Raw genomic sequence first — 15,527 nt, 5'->3', positions numbered from 1 at the left:
CTGCGAAATCGTAAGACCCCAGAGATGAAGGTGCATGTGAATGCGTCGAAGAGGTCATATCTTGACTTTCCTGCTGACTGCTGATCTTTTTAACTATTTTGGTTGTACGGATAACGGTCGTCTTCACGAGACCGCTGTCATCGCTGACAATGGTTTGTTCGGACGAAGTATTTTGATTATTATCCGTAGTAATTGCACTTGTTATCTTCAGGGGCTCTGTGATTTGTGGTTGTGGTTCAACAATTTCGACTACCTTCTCCTTCTCGATGGGAGCCTCTTGCTGCTTCTCCTCCTTCTTTTGCTTTTTCTTGTCCTTCCTCGAGGGCTTTTGAGGCTTCTTTTGCTCCGGCTCAATTGGAACATCGGCCACAACTTCACTAGTTACTTCGGGCTTAGCCGGCTTCTGTTCAAATCCATTTGAGGTCTTAGCCTTCTCCTGGCTCAGCTTTTCCAACTCAGGTTTTGTTATTTCTTCAGCTTGTTTTAAGACTTCTTCAACAACATTCTGGGCAGCATCCTCAATGACATCAAACGAAGTCGTCACTGTGGTAGGCAGAAGAGTCACATCACGCTCCACCTCAGGTTCATCCTCGAAGACCTCTTCAACTATTTCTTCACCGTCTTCGGTTATTCGTTTTAGGATGCGCTTTGTCTTGGTAATAACAGTCTTAGTTATCGATCCCTGCTGCACAATCGTGTCTTTAGTTGTAGAGAGTCCTGTCACCTCAATTGGTATTTCACTGGTTGTAGTTTCAATCGTTGGAAGATTGTACTGCTCAACGGAAATGTTCTCTTCGGGCAAGTCATCAATGACATCTTCCTCGACAATCTCCTCCCTGCCATCTACAATGCGCTTCACTATACGCTTGGTAATGTGCTTCGTTATTGTACGCGTTGTGATGGTTGTGGTTCCACTTTCCGTAGAGATGGTGTTGGTCGATGTTGTAACCGTTGGCTCGCCTTCGATAATGGTTTCAGTAATGTCCGTGGGAGCAATCTCTACAGATTTTGCAGGTGTCTCCTCAGCAGTAAGTACGACTTCCGGTTCAGTTACTATTTCCTTTACTGGAGTTGTTTCAGTAACTGAATCAGGCAACTGTTCTCTTGGTTCGGATATTTCGACCAAAACCTCAGGCTCAATTTCTACAATGTTTTCAGTAACAGTAACTGTTTCAATTGTTTTGGTTGTATTAATCTCCGCAGGGGTAGACACCACTTGGGTTTTAGTCTCATCTTGCTTAGCTCCCTTCTTAGAACCCTTTTTGTCTTTTTTCGGGGCAACTGGGGTAGGGATTTCAAGTTGAACTGGTTCCACGTTTTGCACAGTTACACTCGAAGTTTCCACAAAAGTTTTGGTCTGTTTCTTCTCCTTTTTGGAAACAGTAGCAGACACTTGAGGTTCAACAATTTCAGAAACTTCTTTTACTTCAATCACAGGGGGTTGGACTATTTCTTTTTCAATAACAGGTTCTACTGCCTTGATAGTCACTTCCTCTACAACTGTTTTGGTCTTCTTTTTATCCTTCTTTGAAGGTGCTGCTGGAGTCAGAGGTTTCTCTTCAATGACAGCCTCTTCAATGACAGCCGGTTGGACAACCTTCGTTTCAGTTGATTCAGAAACTGTTGGCTTGGTAGATTCCTTTTTGATTTCTGGCTCAACAACAGCCTTCGCTGGTTTCTTCTCTTTTCTGGTTGGAGCGACTGGTGCCACCTCCACAATTTTCGTTTCCGTCTTTGGAGTCTCGATTTCCTTAGCTGGTTTTTGTTTCTTTTCTTTCTTTGGAGGCGCTGGAGCAACTTCCACTGGCTTTTTAACCTCAGGAGTAGGCTCAACAATATTCTTTATCACAGTTGTTTCGACCACTGTCTCCTTTTTTCTCCAAAACCGGTGATTTCTTATCCTTTTTAGATGGCACGGAAGCAACAGCAGATGGTTCATCCTTAAGCTCAACAATTGGGACGGCCTCATCGGTTGGCTTTTTCGGCTTCTTTGATTTCCTTGGCTTTGGCTCAGGCTTAGTAGTTTCCTCAACCACAGTAATGCTCTCTACCACGGTTCCATTTCTTTCCGGAGATTGGGATTTCTTCACCGTCTTACCATCTTTTCTGGTACTCTGTTTGATTGGCAATGGTTCCGGTTGAGGTTCGTGACGCACTCTCTTCGATCTCGACGAGCGTGAGTCCGCACTGTCGACTTTGCGTTCCCATGTTGGCGATTTCTCGACATGTCTGGCTTGCTGAATGGTTTTATTCGTAAAGGTTGCAGTACTGATAGTTGCCTGTTCTGGCTTGCGTTGCAAGGGCGGCGAGGACGTGAGGCGCACTGGGGTCGGTTGCTGACTGGATGGCTGGAAAACTGGATGCTCTTTATGCTGGAGACCGAAGAGGACTTCGGCGTAAGTACTGCCTGTACTGATGTCCTGGGGCCGGACTTGCTTGTTGCTTCGCCTCTGAGGCTGGGGATGCACCGTGACAGTGGTTGTTGCTTCGGTTTGCCGTTGGACAGTTGGGACCGCGACGACTTCCCGAGTCTGCTGCGTTATCACAGTTGGCTGTGTCTGTTCGGTGACAATTGTGGTCTCCACAATGGTTGTCGTAATGGCTGGTTGAGATTGGACTTGGGGCTGGGCTTCGACTTGTGGCTGAGTTAGGACTTGGTTCTGAGGAACTTGAGGCTCATCCAACGGTATGGTTTCGATGGCATCAATATCAAATTGACCAAAGGTAATATCGGGCCGTGGCTCGTCTAGTTCGAGTTCCTGTGGCTCCACAGGTCGGATTGTGTGAACGTGCTCTTCAACATAGTAGGGTTCGCTCTGCACAACCGCCGGCTGGATTTGCTGGGTGCTGGTAGTCAGGGGCTCCGTGCTCTGTTGAACGATCGACGCCAACGTGGTAACAACGCGATCCAGCACGCTGTTGCCCGTGGTCGAGGTGACGGTGTTCTCCACACGGTACGGGTCAAGCAGATAGGTCTGCTCCACCGTCTGCTGCTGGTAGTCCGGCAAGGGTTCGGCTGGCTGCTGCTGCGGGTACTCCTGCACATACTCCGCCGGCTGTTGGGCGTAGTAGATTTGATTGGGTTCCGCTGGATAAACCGTGGAGTAGGTCTCCGTCTGAGCCACTGGCTGGTAGTAACCGGTCAAGAGCTGATATTGCGTGGTCGCCGCCGGTGGCACAGCCACCTGCTGATACTGTATGGGATACTGCATCTGCATGATCTGCTCGTAGTAGTTCTGTTGCGTCTGCTGCTGCTGCGGTTCTGCTGCAGATCCAGTCACATAACCCCACTGACCACTATCGGCCACGTTCTCGTACATTGTCTGATACAACTGCGGATCGGGTTGCAAGTAGGTTGCTGCAATCTCTTCGGCTGTCATGGGTCTTTCGTAACTGCTGATGGGTTTCGGTTCGGGTTGTTGTTGCTGAGTTTGCTGCAGTTGTGGCTGCTGCTGTTGTTGTTGTTGTTGCTGCGGGGGAGAATAGCTAAGTTCGGTGCTGGTTTCAGTAATGTACTGCTCCAGTTGGGGTTGTTGTTGCTGGTGTCTTTCCTTGATGGGTTCTGGTTGGGGTTCGGGTACGTAAATATTGCCTGAAACTGCCGCGCTGGCATCGACCACATCCTGAATGGTTATCTCCGTGCGACCTTGGACCGCCTGGGCGGCCAGTTGCTCGGCCTTGAGGCGCTCCAATTCCAATCCGCGCAGAACCTCAGCGTAGGAGGTGGAACCTGGCACCCACATGGGGCTGCGGGATCTAGTGCGGTCGTCGATGGGCAAGAAGAGTTGTTCCTGTTGTGGCTGCTGTTGCTGCTGTTCGAATTGAATCTCGATTTGGGGTTGTTGGGTTGGGGCATGAGGTTGATGTTGCTGGTGGTGTTGCTGTTGGGGTCGACGTCTGGGCGAGCGAGCTCGGCGTTCTGGCCGCGGTGGCTGGAGTTTCTTACCGGGTTTCGCGTGGTGGTGGTGGTGCTTCTGCTCGCTTTCGATGAACTGAGTACTGGGGTTGGCTGTCGTTGTGCTAGGAACTGATTGGGTCGGGACATATTCGCTGGGTGGTGTAACCTGCTGTTGGCGGTCATAGATCGCTGAGGAAATAGTATTGCTGCCGCCATTGAACTCGATTTGCTCGGGGTTCTCGTGAACCTCCTCACCGTGCGTACGTCTCGAAGTCGTTGTGGTTGTCGTTACGGTTGTGATGGTTGTCTGTTGTTGGTTCTGAGTATCGTTCGTTTGTTGTTGCCGGGTTGTCGTTGTTGTTGTGGTCGTTGAGTTGTCGCGTTCTGGTCGGGGGTTTGTTGTTGTTGTTGTTGTTACCGGCTCATTACCGCTGCTTACCGGACTCGCATGTCCCGACAACACTTCAGCATAGGTCAGACCCGCTGCCGCCGCCGTTGGCTTCATAAGCAACGAGACAGTCGAGGAAGTGGTCACCACTGAATGGGGATCCAGCGCATAGGACTTTCGAGCGGTCGCATCGTAGACTTGCTGCATGCCATCGATTGATTCCCGCATTGCCTAATTGTTCATCACGGCTCGTGGTTCATGGTTCACGTTTCAGATTTGCGTTTCAGAGAGAGAGAGAGTGGGAGAGATAGGGGGAAGATTTGCCAAAAACGTTAGCTTTGATATGATTGCAGGGGTTTCAAGAGGGGGGACACAAGGCTGAGCTACCTAACAATGGACACAAGACCTCAACTCCCTAGAAAATATCACTCCAAAAAGGGCTTGCGTTTTAAAAATATAATTTGATAATTTAATTTATTCTTTAAAATAGTATATATAATTTTGTGTATTCTTAAACATGGGTCATGTTTGTATTTGTTTTTTTTTTTTTTTGGTTAGAGTAGTGACGGCAGTTGACAGTTTGGCCAGGGCCACCGTTCCTGGGAGAAGGAAAGCGGTGGCAAAGGTAAACGGCTGCAATGGCTTTGGTCTAGTCCTAGATTTGGCTTTAACTTATGGTTAGGGGTGGTACGGCATCCTAAATCTCTAGCTTGGCATCGTCCGGCGTGCCGCGATGTATTAACAACTTGATGCGCTCATTACGTGCAGTTATTTTCGAATGCAGATTTTTGACACGTTCCCGGCATGCCTATTGTTCATATTCAGGGTATATATGGTGCATGTTTTTATATTGAAAGAGTTCGAATGGTTGGCGTGAGAGCAGATATATATATATAGAGAAGAAATTCAAGAAATGTCAGCATATATATTGAGATTCGTTTATGGTAATTCAAAGACAGCGAGCACATTATACGCCATGGGATAGATACAGGAAAAGCGACCATTACCATGTTCGATATTTCGTTTTTACAGAAGAAGTAAGCAGTACCCATGTGTGTGTGTTTGTTTATGTGTGAGTGTGATCAGGGGTTTTATTCGATGGGTTTAAAGGTTAAAGGGGTTACATCGGATATGTAGCAATTTCGGATTAGTCACAGATTTGTAAGTAGCGCAAGAGGCAAGCGAGCAAAGCCCAAAGATTAGTTTCAATTGGTTTAAATACGATTAGTAAAGAACAATGTTTATGGAGTGTGTTTAATAATTTGCATGTTTGTTTTTCGATTTTTTTTCAGCGCAACGACACCAGGATTTTTGTTTATATTCAACCAAATTTACGTAGAGAAAAGATAAAAAGAAATACAATTGTCAAAAATAAAATACCAAAACAAATTATAAACCGTAACCATAATTAAAGAAAACCCGAATTACGCTATTACAATACCAGAAAGATATAGAAGAGGTATATAAGAAAGAGAGAGAGCTGCGTGGTGAAGAAAATGATTGCTTGGCTAAGCTGACTAAATAATTAAATCAAATAAATAGTAAATCAAATAAAAATGTCTAAGCCAAAGCTTAATGTGTAATTGTGCCAAGAAATGTGACGATTTAAATGCGATGTGATGACTGTACTTTTTCATTGGTGTATGTGTGTGTGTGGTGGGGTGAAAGGATATCCAAAATAAGTTCTCATAGCAAGAGCTGCCCCCAATCATTATCAAATTTAACTACTGTCCCAAATTGAATCGAATTCTATGATTGCCACTTACCGCCGACATTGCAGTTCGCAATGTAAAGTTAAATTTTAGTAATAAAGTTACAAACTATTTGGAAAACAAGGGAGAACTTGATTTTAATCTATCGCTAGGCCACCTGCCTGTAAACATCATCATTTTGTTTATAAGCAGCAAAACAATGGAAAACGCTTTCGGTCTAAAAATAGTCTGCGTGATTATCTGGAGGCGGAATTCGCTTTTCGCTCTTCTATTCTGGGTGGCCTAACCCTGACAACAATAACTTATTCGTTTCTGGGTATTAAAAATACTTTCGGGCCGCAGCACGTGACAAATGGTAATGATGAGGTCCGCAAGCGCCAATATTGATGAGGTATAATTTTCGTAGACATTTTCAAATGAGAATGATATGGTAACAATGGGAAGTGAGATTCGAAAATGAAAGAGCTGCACGGTCGGCAGATGAGAGATGAAAAATGTTTCAACATAAGGAAACACAAAGATGAAAGATGAATGATAAATGTTGACTTGTGTGAGCAGTTGTGTGCGAAATAATGACATAAATCGAATTCGAAAATAAAAACGTAATAGAATTTTGCCGAACGAAAAAAGAATAAAATGAAAATAAAGAAATAAAATAAAATGCGCGTTGTTCTATCTGTTTTTTTTTTGGTAAAAATAAAAAATAAATAAATTAAATACGCAGCCACCGTGCAACTGTTTTTCTTCAGACCTACCCGCACACATTTAAGCGTTGGGGACAAAACGGTTTCAAAGATTAATCAAATATTATATATTATATATTCGGGTAAGGGTTAATAACTTTCTTTGGTTGTTCTGTCAACTGTTCTTTTATTTTTCATAGCGATGAAGGATCGTTCACAGCAATGATTTTATGAGATATATTCGTAATAAGGGGGATTTATCTTTACTAAATAGAGAGAGAGATCTCCTGGCAATAACTGCTATATCTGAACTGAACTGCTAGCTGGTTGGCTAAACGGGTCTACTAGAAAATCTATCAAAAGACTGGTGGAAGGTACGTACCTGTTGCTCGGCTAATGCGCGCTCGCGATCGTGCGGCAAGTACGTGGGCGCCATCACCAGGCGGAGCTGCTGCTCCTCCTGGATGATGCGCTGGCGCAGGGTCTGCATCTGCTGCTGGTACACGTCGATCTGGGCCAGCGTCTGCTCGAGGCTCTGCGACTTGGCCTTGACCAACTCGCCCAAACCATCGAGCACGCGCACCAGTTCATCGACATTCTCGCTCAGGCGCGGATCACCGCCCATGCCGTTGCGGAAATGAACCTGCGGATGAGTTGTTAGGCTGGGGATTAGAATTGCCACCGCCGCGGCGGTACTCACCTCCAGTTTCTCGATGGACAGACGCAGCTTCGTCTTCTGCACATTGATATCGGCCAGGGTCTTCTCGCAGAAGCCCAGCTGATCGCGCAGCGGCTTCTTCTGCTGCTGCGCGGAGTCCAAACTCTGCTTCGTCTTCTCGTGCCAGGAGCGTATATCCTTGATCTTGCGTTCACATTGGTCCCATTCCTCGCAGGCCTCTTGCAGCAGGGAGTTCTGTGGGATAAAAAATAAAAGAAATACAAGGGGAAAGGTTATTTACTTGCATAAAATTTATTAGAGGGTTTCTACCATAAACCCCTGGAATACTTTACCCTCTCTAGCAGCACCGCTTCCACGGATATCTTCGCATCCTCGGCCTCCTGCAGTTTGTCCTTGAGATCGCCCACAGTCGTCACCTGGCCGATGTGCTCCAGTTCCTTGTCCATTTCGCTCAGATGCTTAACAATCGGTTTAATACTCTTCACAGCCGTCACATAGTCGTTCAGTTTGTTGCGTGCCTCGGGCAGAGTGCGCAGCTCGATCGTCTGGTCGATGAAGGTGCGCTTCTCGGCGGCCCACGACATCACGATCTGGTAGAGGTTCATGAACCTCGTCCACGCGTCCAGACTATCCCCGACCGCCTGCTTCTTCTCGTCCAGCCAGCCGCGGACTTGGGCCAGCGAGGCGGCTAACTGATCGATGGTGGTCTGCACCAGCGTCTTCTCCTCGCTGTTGCGACAGTTCTCGATGATCAGCTGGCCGTTAGTCTTGACCAGGGTGAAGCGTTCGTAGATGGCGGTGATCTCGTGGTTGATGCGCTGCAGCAGCTCCTTCATCTGCGTGGGCGTCAGGCTGCGCTCCTGCACTTGCACCTCGGCCTGGAGCAGCCAGCGCTGGATCTCATCCACACCGGCCACATACTCGGTGCGCACGGTCTTGGCCCGCTTGAAATCCTTCTCTTTGGTCTCCATCGTCACCTGTACACGTTCGGCCAGTAGCTCGAGAGCGGTGAACTCCTGGGCAATGTCGCTGGGCAGCTGATTCTGTTTGGCCTGGTAGTGGGCCGTCGTCTGGGCCACCAGCGATTTGCTCTCCTCGGCCGCCTGTTGCACTTGGCTGTTTAAGGTGATCAGGAGCTGTTCCGTTTGGGAGATGTGCTCGTCGTAGACGTGAACCGATTGCAGTTGATCGTGGAGCGCGTTTAGCTTGTCCTGCAGCTGCGAGATGCGACGGAAGACTTGCTCGATCTCCTCGAGATCCTTGCTAACCTGTTGCTCCTTATCGCGCAGCGTGTCGTTCAATCTGAAATTAGAGAGCGGAGCGTTTGAGTTTTCAGTTTTCAGGGGCACGTTATTCAATGTTTGTGAAGACAGTGTGGTGTGAAAACCACGCGGTTCCTGCTGGTATAGATAGACTGTAGATTCCGTTCGCACAGAGATCTTAAAAGATCTCTATATGTGTAGATACAAGGAGGGGCGAAAAGTTATTCTTCTGGCACAAAGGCTGAAAAATTCTGAAGTTTTCAATGTTCTTTTGCTGCTGGTATATATATATATCGCTATATATATATAAGTGTAAGATCCACTGGGCTTTGGCCTCGAGGCTGCGAAGATTTCCGTGAAAAATTAATGCTGCCGTTTGGCTACAAGAGAGTTTTCTAAATGAAACGGCTCGAGCACATTTGGACGGGTCTGAACGGTTTTCGTTTTCGAAATTCGAAACAGATTTTCGTAAATTGCTCATAATTCGAAATTGCCTTGATCCCAATGAGAGGCAAATGAGAGCGAACTTTTCATTTAAAAGCCGCCGAAAGAAACATAAAACAAAAATATTCCCTTCTGCTGCTTGGACACGCACAACTTTTAAAATTTTCTCGTTGTTGTTATAGTTTTAGCTTGTGGGTATTTTTAACAGCGGCGCATGTTTAAATTTATATTCCACCCATTTATTTATGTTTTATTCTTCGTCCGATTTGCATTTTGGCCGTAGACAAGGTGACGTCATTGGGGCGTTGCAGTGAGCGGAATGAATCAATGAGTAACTTCGATCTTGTTTGAATATTTCGCATTGATTTCCGTTCCGTATTTCCAGAAAATGACGCATATTGCTCATACGCCCGGTTGGCCAAAAGCAAAAGCGTTTGAAATAGATTCGAACAAGTGTTCGTGTTCGTGATCAACGGTTGCACTTGGCATGGAATGACGGACTCGTTAATGGAACGTTTATTGCCCTTTACAGCCGCCGAGGGCCGAGGCAAAATGCGGCCCAAGATGAGGCCAAGTCAACACACATTTGGCTCTCGGCCAATTGGCCGCAAAGTCGGCTGAAAACATTTTGAAATTTAATTGTTAAATGTGCGCCGGCGAAGAGCGAAATCGGGACGGCGGAAATACGCGATACCCTATAAACTAGCCAGAATTATTTCGGCGTCATTTTTCGCAGCAGCAACAAATGTATCGAACTAGTGAATTCTCAATTTTGTTTGGGTTGCCGCCGCAGTCGACAAGCGAACAAAATAAATAAAAGGAAAATTATTTTTCCTCTACGCTATTTTCAGCCGTCTGCCATTTTGTACAAATTACGGATTTAAATTTAGTGCATGGCTCTAATTTAAATGGCAAAATATGCTAGAAATGCCGTGGCGAACGCGAGTGAAAGTGAAAGGCAACGAGCGGCGCGTGTTGCTCCAAGTGGAAACAAATATATGAAAAACATTTACCGACCGAAGAAACGTTTGTCGAAACGTTTGTCGAAACATTTGCGAAACATAGTTTGATCAATTATGGCCACGGGAGGAATGTAATCAGGCCCTTGTCGACGATAAGCAGCCGGCAGGCCGGCTATTTTTGTCGCCTTGGCTACGTCATCGTTTAAAGTAGATACGCGTGCGAATCGTATTCTCTTTCTCTCCGTTTCTCCACCGAATCGAATACAAAAAACAAAAAAAAAAAAAACGAAAATAAAAAACAATAACACCTGACGACCCTGGCAGGTATACGAGTACCAGAGGTTGGGGACCAGAGACCGGTGAGCTGTGGCTATTTTGCATACGAGCTTAAAAGAGGAGCGGGTTTTACTCCACCGATGACTTAATCAAGTCTTGGAAATTTCTACCAGCTCTCGTTGGCATTTAAGTACTTGTTGTTATTACTCTTCTTCAGATGATTTTTTTTTGTGGACAAACAATCACCTCTTGCTTTTCACGACTTTAGCTACGAGTGCGAAAGTGCCGGGCAATTAGCTACAATTTTTAATTGCTGCTCAGTCTTCTGTCTGCGATTTTGGCTCGTTAACTCTGCGTCTTTTTCTGTTGGCGACAACTTTCGGACCTCCTGTTAATTCGGAGGCAGAAGTGTGCTCAACTATGGAACTTCCGAGCTCTCTGCTTGACTTCCACTGCCTCAATTCCGGTGTCGGAATTTCGGTGAAACCCAAGCAGACGCTACAATTCGAAAATTATCTCTGTGACGATGTGCTGCTTTTCGCTCGTTACGTATACGCCTGGTAATCCACAAAGCGGCGTTCGAAACTTCAACATGAAAGTAAAAGAATTTGGGGGAAAAGGAAAATAGATTTCGGTTAGAAGCCGTTGGCCCGAAAGAAAATCCATTTGCCATACATCTTTCGTTTTTTCTCTTTGGGCGCCGCTATTCTTTCTTTGCTGCTTCTCTGGTTTTACTACTTCTTAGTTAATTAATTTGATTTAAAAATATGCGTATATGTATTGCGGTCGCTTCGTTCGTTTGCTCTTTCATTTAGTTTCCAGCCATCCAGTTTGAAGACACGTCCGCTTGCAACTAACTCTAAATAAAAACTGAACCGAAAAGATTCTCAACGCTCGCGGCGCACGCAAAAATTGCCAAAAACTTTTCAGTTCCCTTGCTTCGTCTTTCGTCGGCTGTTGATCGTTAACAGCGCACGAAGGCGCAGCGGAAATAAAAGAACGAAAACTGCTAAATCCCCAACTCACCACAAACGTATATCTGAATAAAAGGGGGAAGCGTGTGGAGCGGGCTCTACATATTTTTATTGCTAAGTGTGCTTGACATTGAAAACACTGGGTAAATCAATGCATTTCGGCTATAAAACTGCAGTGAAGTCATATTATTTCAAGAGTAAATAGTACAGCTGATTGAAAAAGCCCTTTTAAAGATTTGCCGGTTTAGATAAGAAATGCCGGCTATAAACTTACCACTAAGAGAGAGTCGCAAAAAGAGAGAGTAAGCCAGTGGAATGGAACAGAGAACCGTATTGAAATCGTTAACAGCGGTCTGTTAACTTCTAACAGTGCCAGAAATCAACTTATTATTACCCGATTACCTCATTTGGTCAAAGTTTTTATTATTATTCGCTTCTGTTGTTGTCAGTTTTCGATTTTCTCTTTTTTTGCGGTACACAAGTGACAAATTGTTCATGCAAATGCATATGCAAATCACAGATTAAATTTGGTTTTGTTTGGGTGCCTAATGAATTTTTATAAGCCTGATAAGATTTGAAAATCCTCGACTTATGAATCAGTCATAGTTCAATTATCGTTTCATTTAAATCTGCTTGCACATATGGTTTCCCTTTTTTATTTTAATTTCTTTCATTTCTCAACGATGAAGTCACCCAACTCAAGTAAAAAAATTTATTTTCACTTGTGCCTTTTTATTTACTCATTATTTTTATGATTTTTTCGACGTACTGTTTACATTTTGCTCACATCACTTTTGCGTTTACCTTCTCGGGCATTTCATCAATGGTATATATGTAGAATTCGCTTGAGAATTGGTTATCTGTACAAGATTTGTGCAAAAATAAAAATAACTTGCTAATGGAGTTAATTGTCGCCTTCTAGATAAACACGTCCACACCGGCAACAGCAGAAATTGTTAAAAATAAATTATTAAATCCCACAAAATGCAAAAGAGGCTTGCGCAATACTTAATGTCTTTTTGTTGATTAGATTGTTGCATGCCGAAACAATGTTATTAATATCTCAAGTGTGTAAATGCATTGAAATTTTGCGTCGCAAATTAGGATATATAATATACATATCTCAGTTGTGACTATATAATTATCGATGACATGCCGCCGGGGGGTATATATTAGATCATTCTTTTCGGCACGATGATGGCATAGTTTATTTATTCAGTTTGGGACAGCCGCACTCGAAAATAAAGGCAATTAAAGGAATTCAGTGAATTAATTCCATAAAAAAAAGAGTTCCAAAAGAAGAATAGTTTCACATGACTTGAAACATTCTGGGTAATATTACTTTTTTAATGATACAAGCACGTTGCCTTGATTGTTATTAACTCAATCAACAGGGAAACGTGATTATCCAAGGAATACGTATTTGATATATCGTAGCCGTCATCGCCTGGCAGCAGTCAAAACATTTGTCATCTCACTCGCTTTAAGCCTCCTGAAAACTTACGCACATTGCGGTCGATTTTGGGGGAAAATGCGAGGGAAATTATAGCCACAGCTGCTGCTCTCATTTTTCAGGCAGACGGTTGTCAGGAAAAACAACAAATTGTGTGTAAAAATAAAACAAAATAGTCTGGGGAAAAAGAGGGGTTGGGGGATCCCCAAAAATTGTGTCAGTGTGAAAGGCCAAAAGGGAGAAAATTGGGCCGCTGTCAACAAATAAAAGTGTTTACGTGATCCGCGGGTATGGTGAGTTTTGAATCTCGTCAACAATTCTAGATGTTGCCGGCAACATGTTGCTAAGATTGTTGCAGATGATAAATAAATTAGCCAATGAAAAGCCGAAAAACTCAAAAGGGAACAATGAAGAACAAAATGAGTTGACAAGTTGGCACGATTTTTGTGTTTTTTCTAGCGCCAGGCAGCAACAGAGAAAAAATATATCAAGCATTTCCGCAAAATTAACGCAAAAAGAATTCCTCTTCGGTTGTGCGGCGCTTATCAAATCACAAAAGCGAGAAGCGTTAAATAATATATATATGTTTGTAGAAAGACCCCTATCGCGATTGATAAGACCAAAGCTTTGGCACAGTTCTTTGAAGAAGGGGATACCCCAAAAAGAAATAAGAAAAAAAACAAATGGTTAAAAATAACAATAAAGAAGAGTTTTCCGTGCCAACTACTCTGTTCTCGGAACCTAGAATTAAACCTAATGTTTTCGGTTAATGGAAGGCCGAGAGGGGCAAAAAAACTATAAGCCTCAGGTTACGTAATGCACAAAACGCCGACAACGAAGCGTAACAGTTGGTCTGACGTCAGTTTTCGACTCAACTATAACAATAATATGGCATTTCGAGGGCCAAAAAAGTCAAACGACTTAGGAAAGGTTTAAAAGCTAGAGAAGAAAAAATTCTTTCGAGAGCTGCAATAAAAAATATAATTATAAAGAAAGTCCAGACTCATAAAAGGTTCCGTTTGCATGAATCACAGTTAGGGAAACTATTTTCACAAGAAATTCACAAGATTTCTCTGCGATCTTAAATTATATATATGAGTAGAAGAAAAACATGATAGGTTCTAAAATATTCGAGTGTAACCAGTTAAATTCTCTTAATTGCCATTCGTTTTCATTAGGCAACAAGTTTGGCAGCTTGATAATGTATGCGAGCCAATTCAATTTCCGGAATTAAACGCTTCGATCGCAGCCTTTGTTTGTGTTTTGTTTGGGTTTGTTTTTCCTTTTTTTTTTTTGGGTCCCAAGTCACGCGTAGTTTAACACAGAACATTGTTGATGGGATAGGGTTCAGGTAATTGGGGGTTTCACTGGGTACTCACTTGGCCTGCTGGTCGACTAACTTATCCACTTTGGCCTGTATGGCCTCCGCCGAGGGTTTGTGTACTTCCCCAAGGAATGTGAGGATGGATTTAGAGAGCGCCTCGATTTCTTTATGTGATGATTTAAGTTGATTTGATTCTTCACGTAATTCCTATGAAACAAAAACGAGAATTTATCAATTAAAATGTTCTTTCAATTAAGAATAATTTGATGGGATCATGTAATGGATGAATATATATCATTTCTAGCCACATTTATACTTTTTTGTAGAACTTGCATAAACCTCATTGTATTTTTATGTGTTTCTCCCTCATTTTCGATTTCATTTCCAGTTTTTTCGGAAGGTCACCAATGAATAAAAGAAAAATAAATTTGTTGACTTGACTTTGCAGCTTTTGGAGCTTGAGGTTATTCGATTGAGAAGAAGTTTTTCGACATAGTGAAAAATGTGATCTAAGCAAAAAATCACAATAAATAAAATTTATAGACTCATTTGGAGAGACGAATTAAAACCTTAACTATATGTTTGCCTTTGTTTATCTTCAATGAGTTTGATGGTTTTTTTTTTTTTGTCTTTATCGTTAGATTCAGCTTTATATGGAATACGAATGACAACATCGTTAGTTCGATATGGCCGGGCATAGCTTTTATGGCTGAAAATTGCTTCAATTGAAATGTGATTTGAAAGTTGAGGTGGGCCTAGTTGATTTTAGTAGCTTTGTTTGTACATTTGTACTATTTATAGTTGTCAAATTGAAAATAAACGTCAAGTGCTGTTATCGCGCCAAACAGTGATCTCACCTAACAACAAATCATTGAAATCATTGCTGATAAGTTGTACGAGTAGTAATTACTGGTTATACTAAAAATGCGGTGAGTATCCTTGAGTATGTAAAGTTATAACAAGTTAATGCAAATAATATGTAAATATAAACAAAAGCCGGGGTATTCAAACAACTTTATCTTTTTTGTAGGTCATAAATCACTTGTGTCTCTGTTTTGCTGGCTCAACTAAAATCAAAAGTCTAAAGAAACCGAAAGTTAGAATGTTGTTTTGGTAGCCATCTCCTTCCTCCCTTGATTACTTTGATTAGTGGCTTTTCGTGTTAATCACTCACAACACATCATTAAATTAATTTTGGACCTGCCTCAGCCACTGAGCCACTCAGCTGGAATGTAGCTTTTCTGAAGCTTAAGAGAGAGTCGCAGAGAGCGGGACAGAGACCACGAGAGCGCAAGCTCCGGTCCAAAACGTGACCATGAACTTGATGTCGGCATGGTGTTCACGTCTATATATATATTTATCCAACACTTACATATCTGCAGGCTTGTGTTTATGCATGGATATTGGTAAAAATATTTGACAAACATAAAAGCCCCCAAGGGAGGGCGAATTGCCATAACGAAACCAAATGA

At 43.3% G+C, this 15,527-nt stretch overlaps 1 protein-coding gene across 1 annotated transcript in view; it reads right to left on the bottom strand.

Moving 5' to 3' along the window:
• Window positions 1–15,527, bottom strand: part of LOC108089775 (nesprin-1) — a 95,045-nt gene that overhangs the window by 39,282 nt on the left and 40,236 nt on the right. Inside the window, 4 exon segments of the mRNA XM_017188168.2 lie at window positions 7,064–7,324; window positions 7,382–7,594; window positions 7,693–8,662; window positions 14,111–14,262. Of these exon segments, the coding sequence (XP_017043657.2) occupies window positions 7,064–7,324; window positions 7,382–7,594; window positions 7,693–8,662; window positions 14,111–14,262 (1,596 nt within the window).

The sequence above is a fragment of the Drosophila ficusphila genome, unplaced genomic scaffold (genome assembly GCF_018152265.1).
Source record: "Drosophila ficusphila isolate 14025-0441.05 unplaced genomic scaffold, ASM1815226v1 contig_412, whole genome shotgun sequence".
Taxonomy (NCBI): Eukaryota; Metazoa; Arthropoda; class Insecta; order Diptera; family Drosophilidae; genus Drosophila; species Drosophila ficusphila.
Note: the sequence above shows the minus strand (reverse complement) of the source record. Positions and strands in the feature narration are given on the sequence as shown.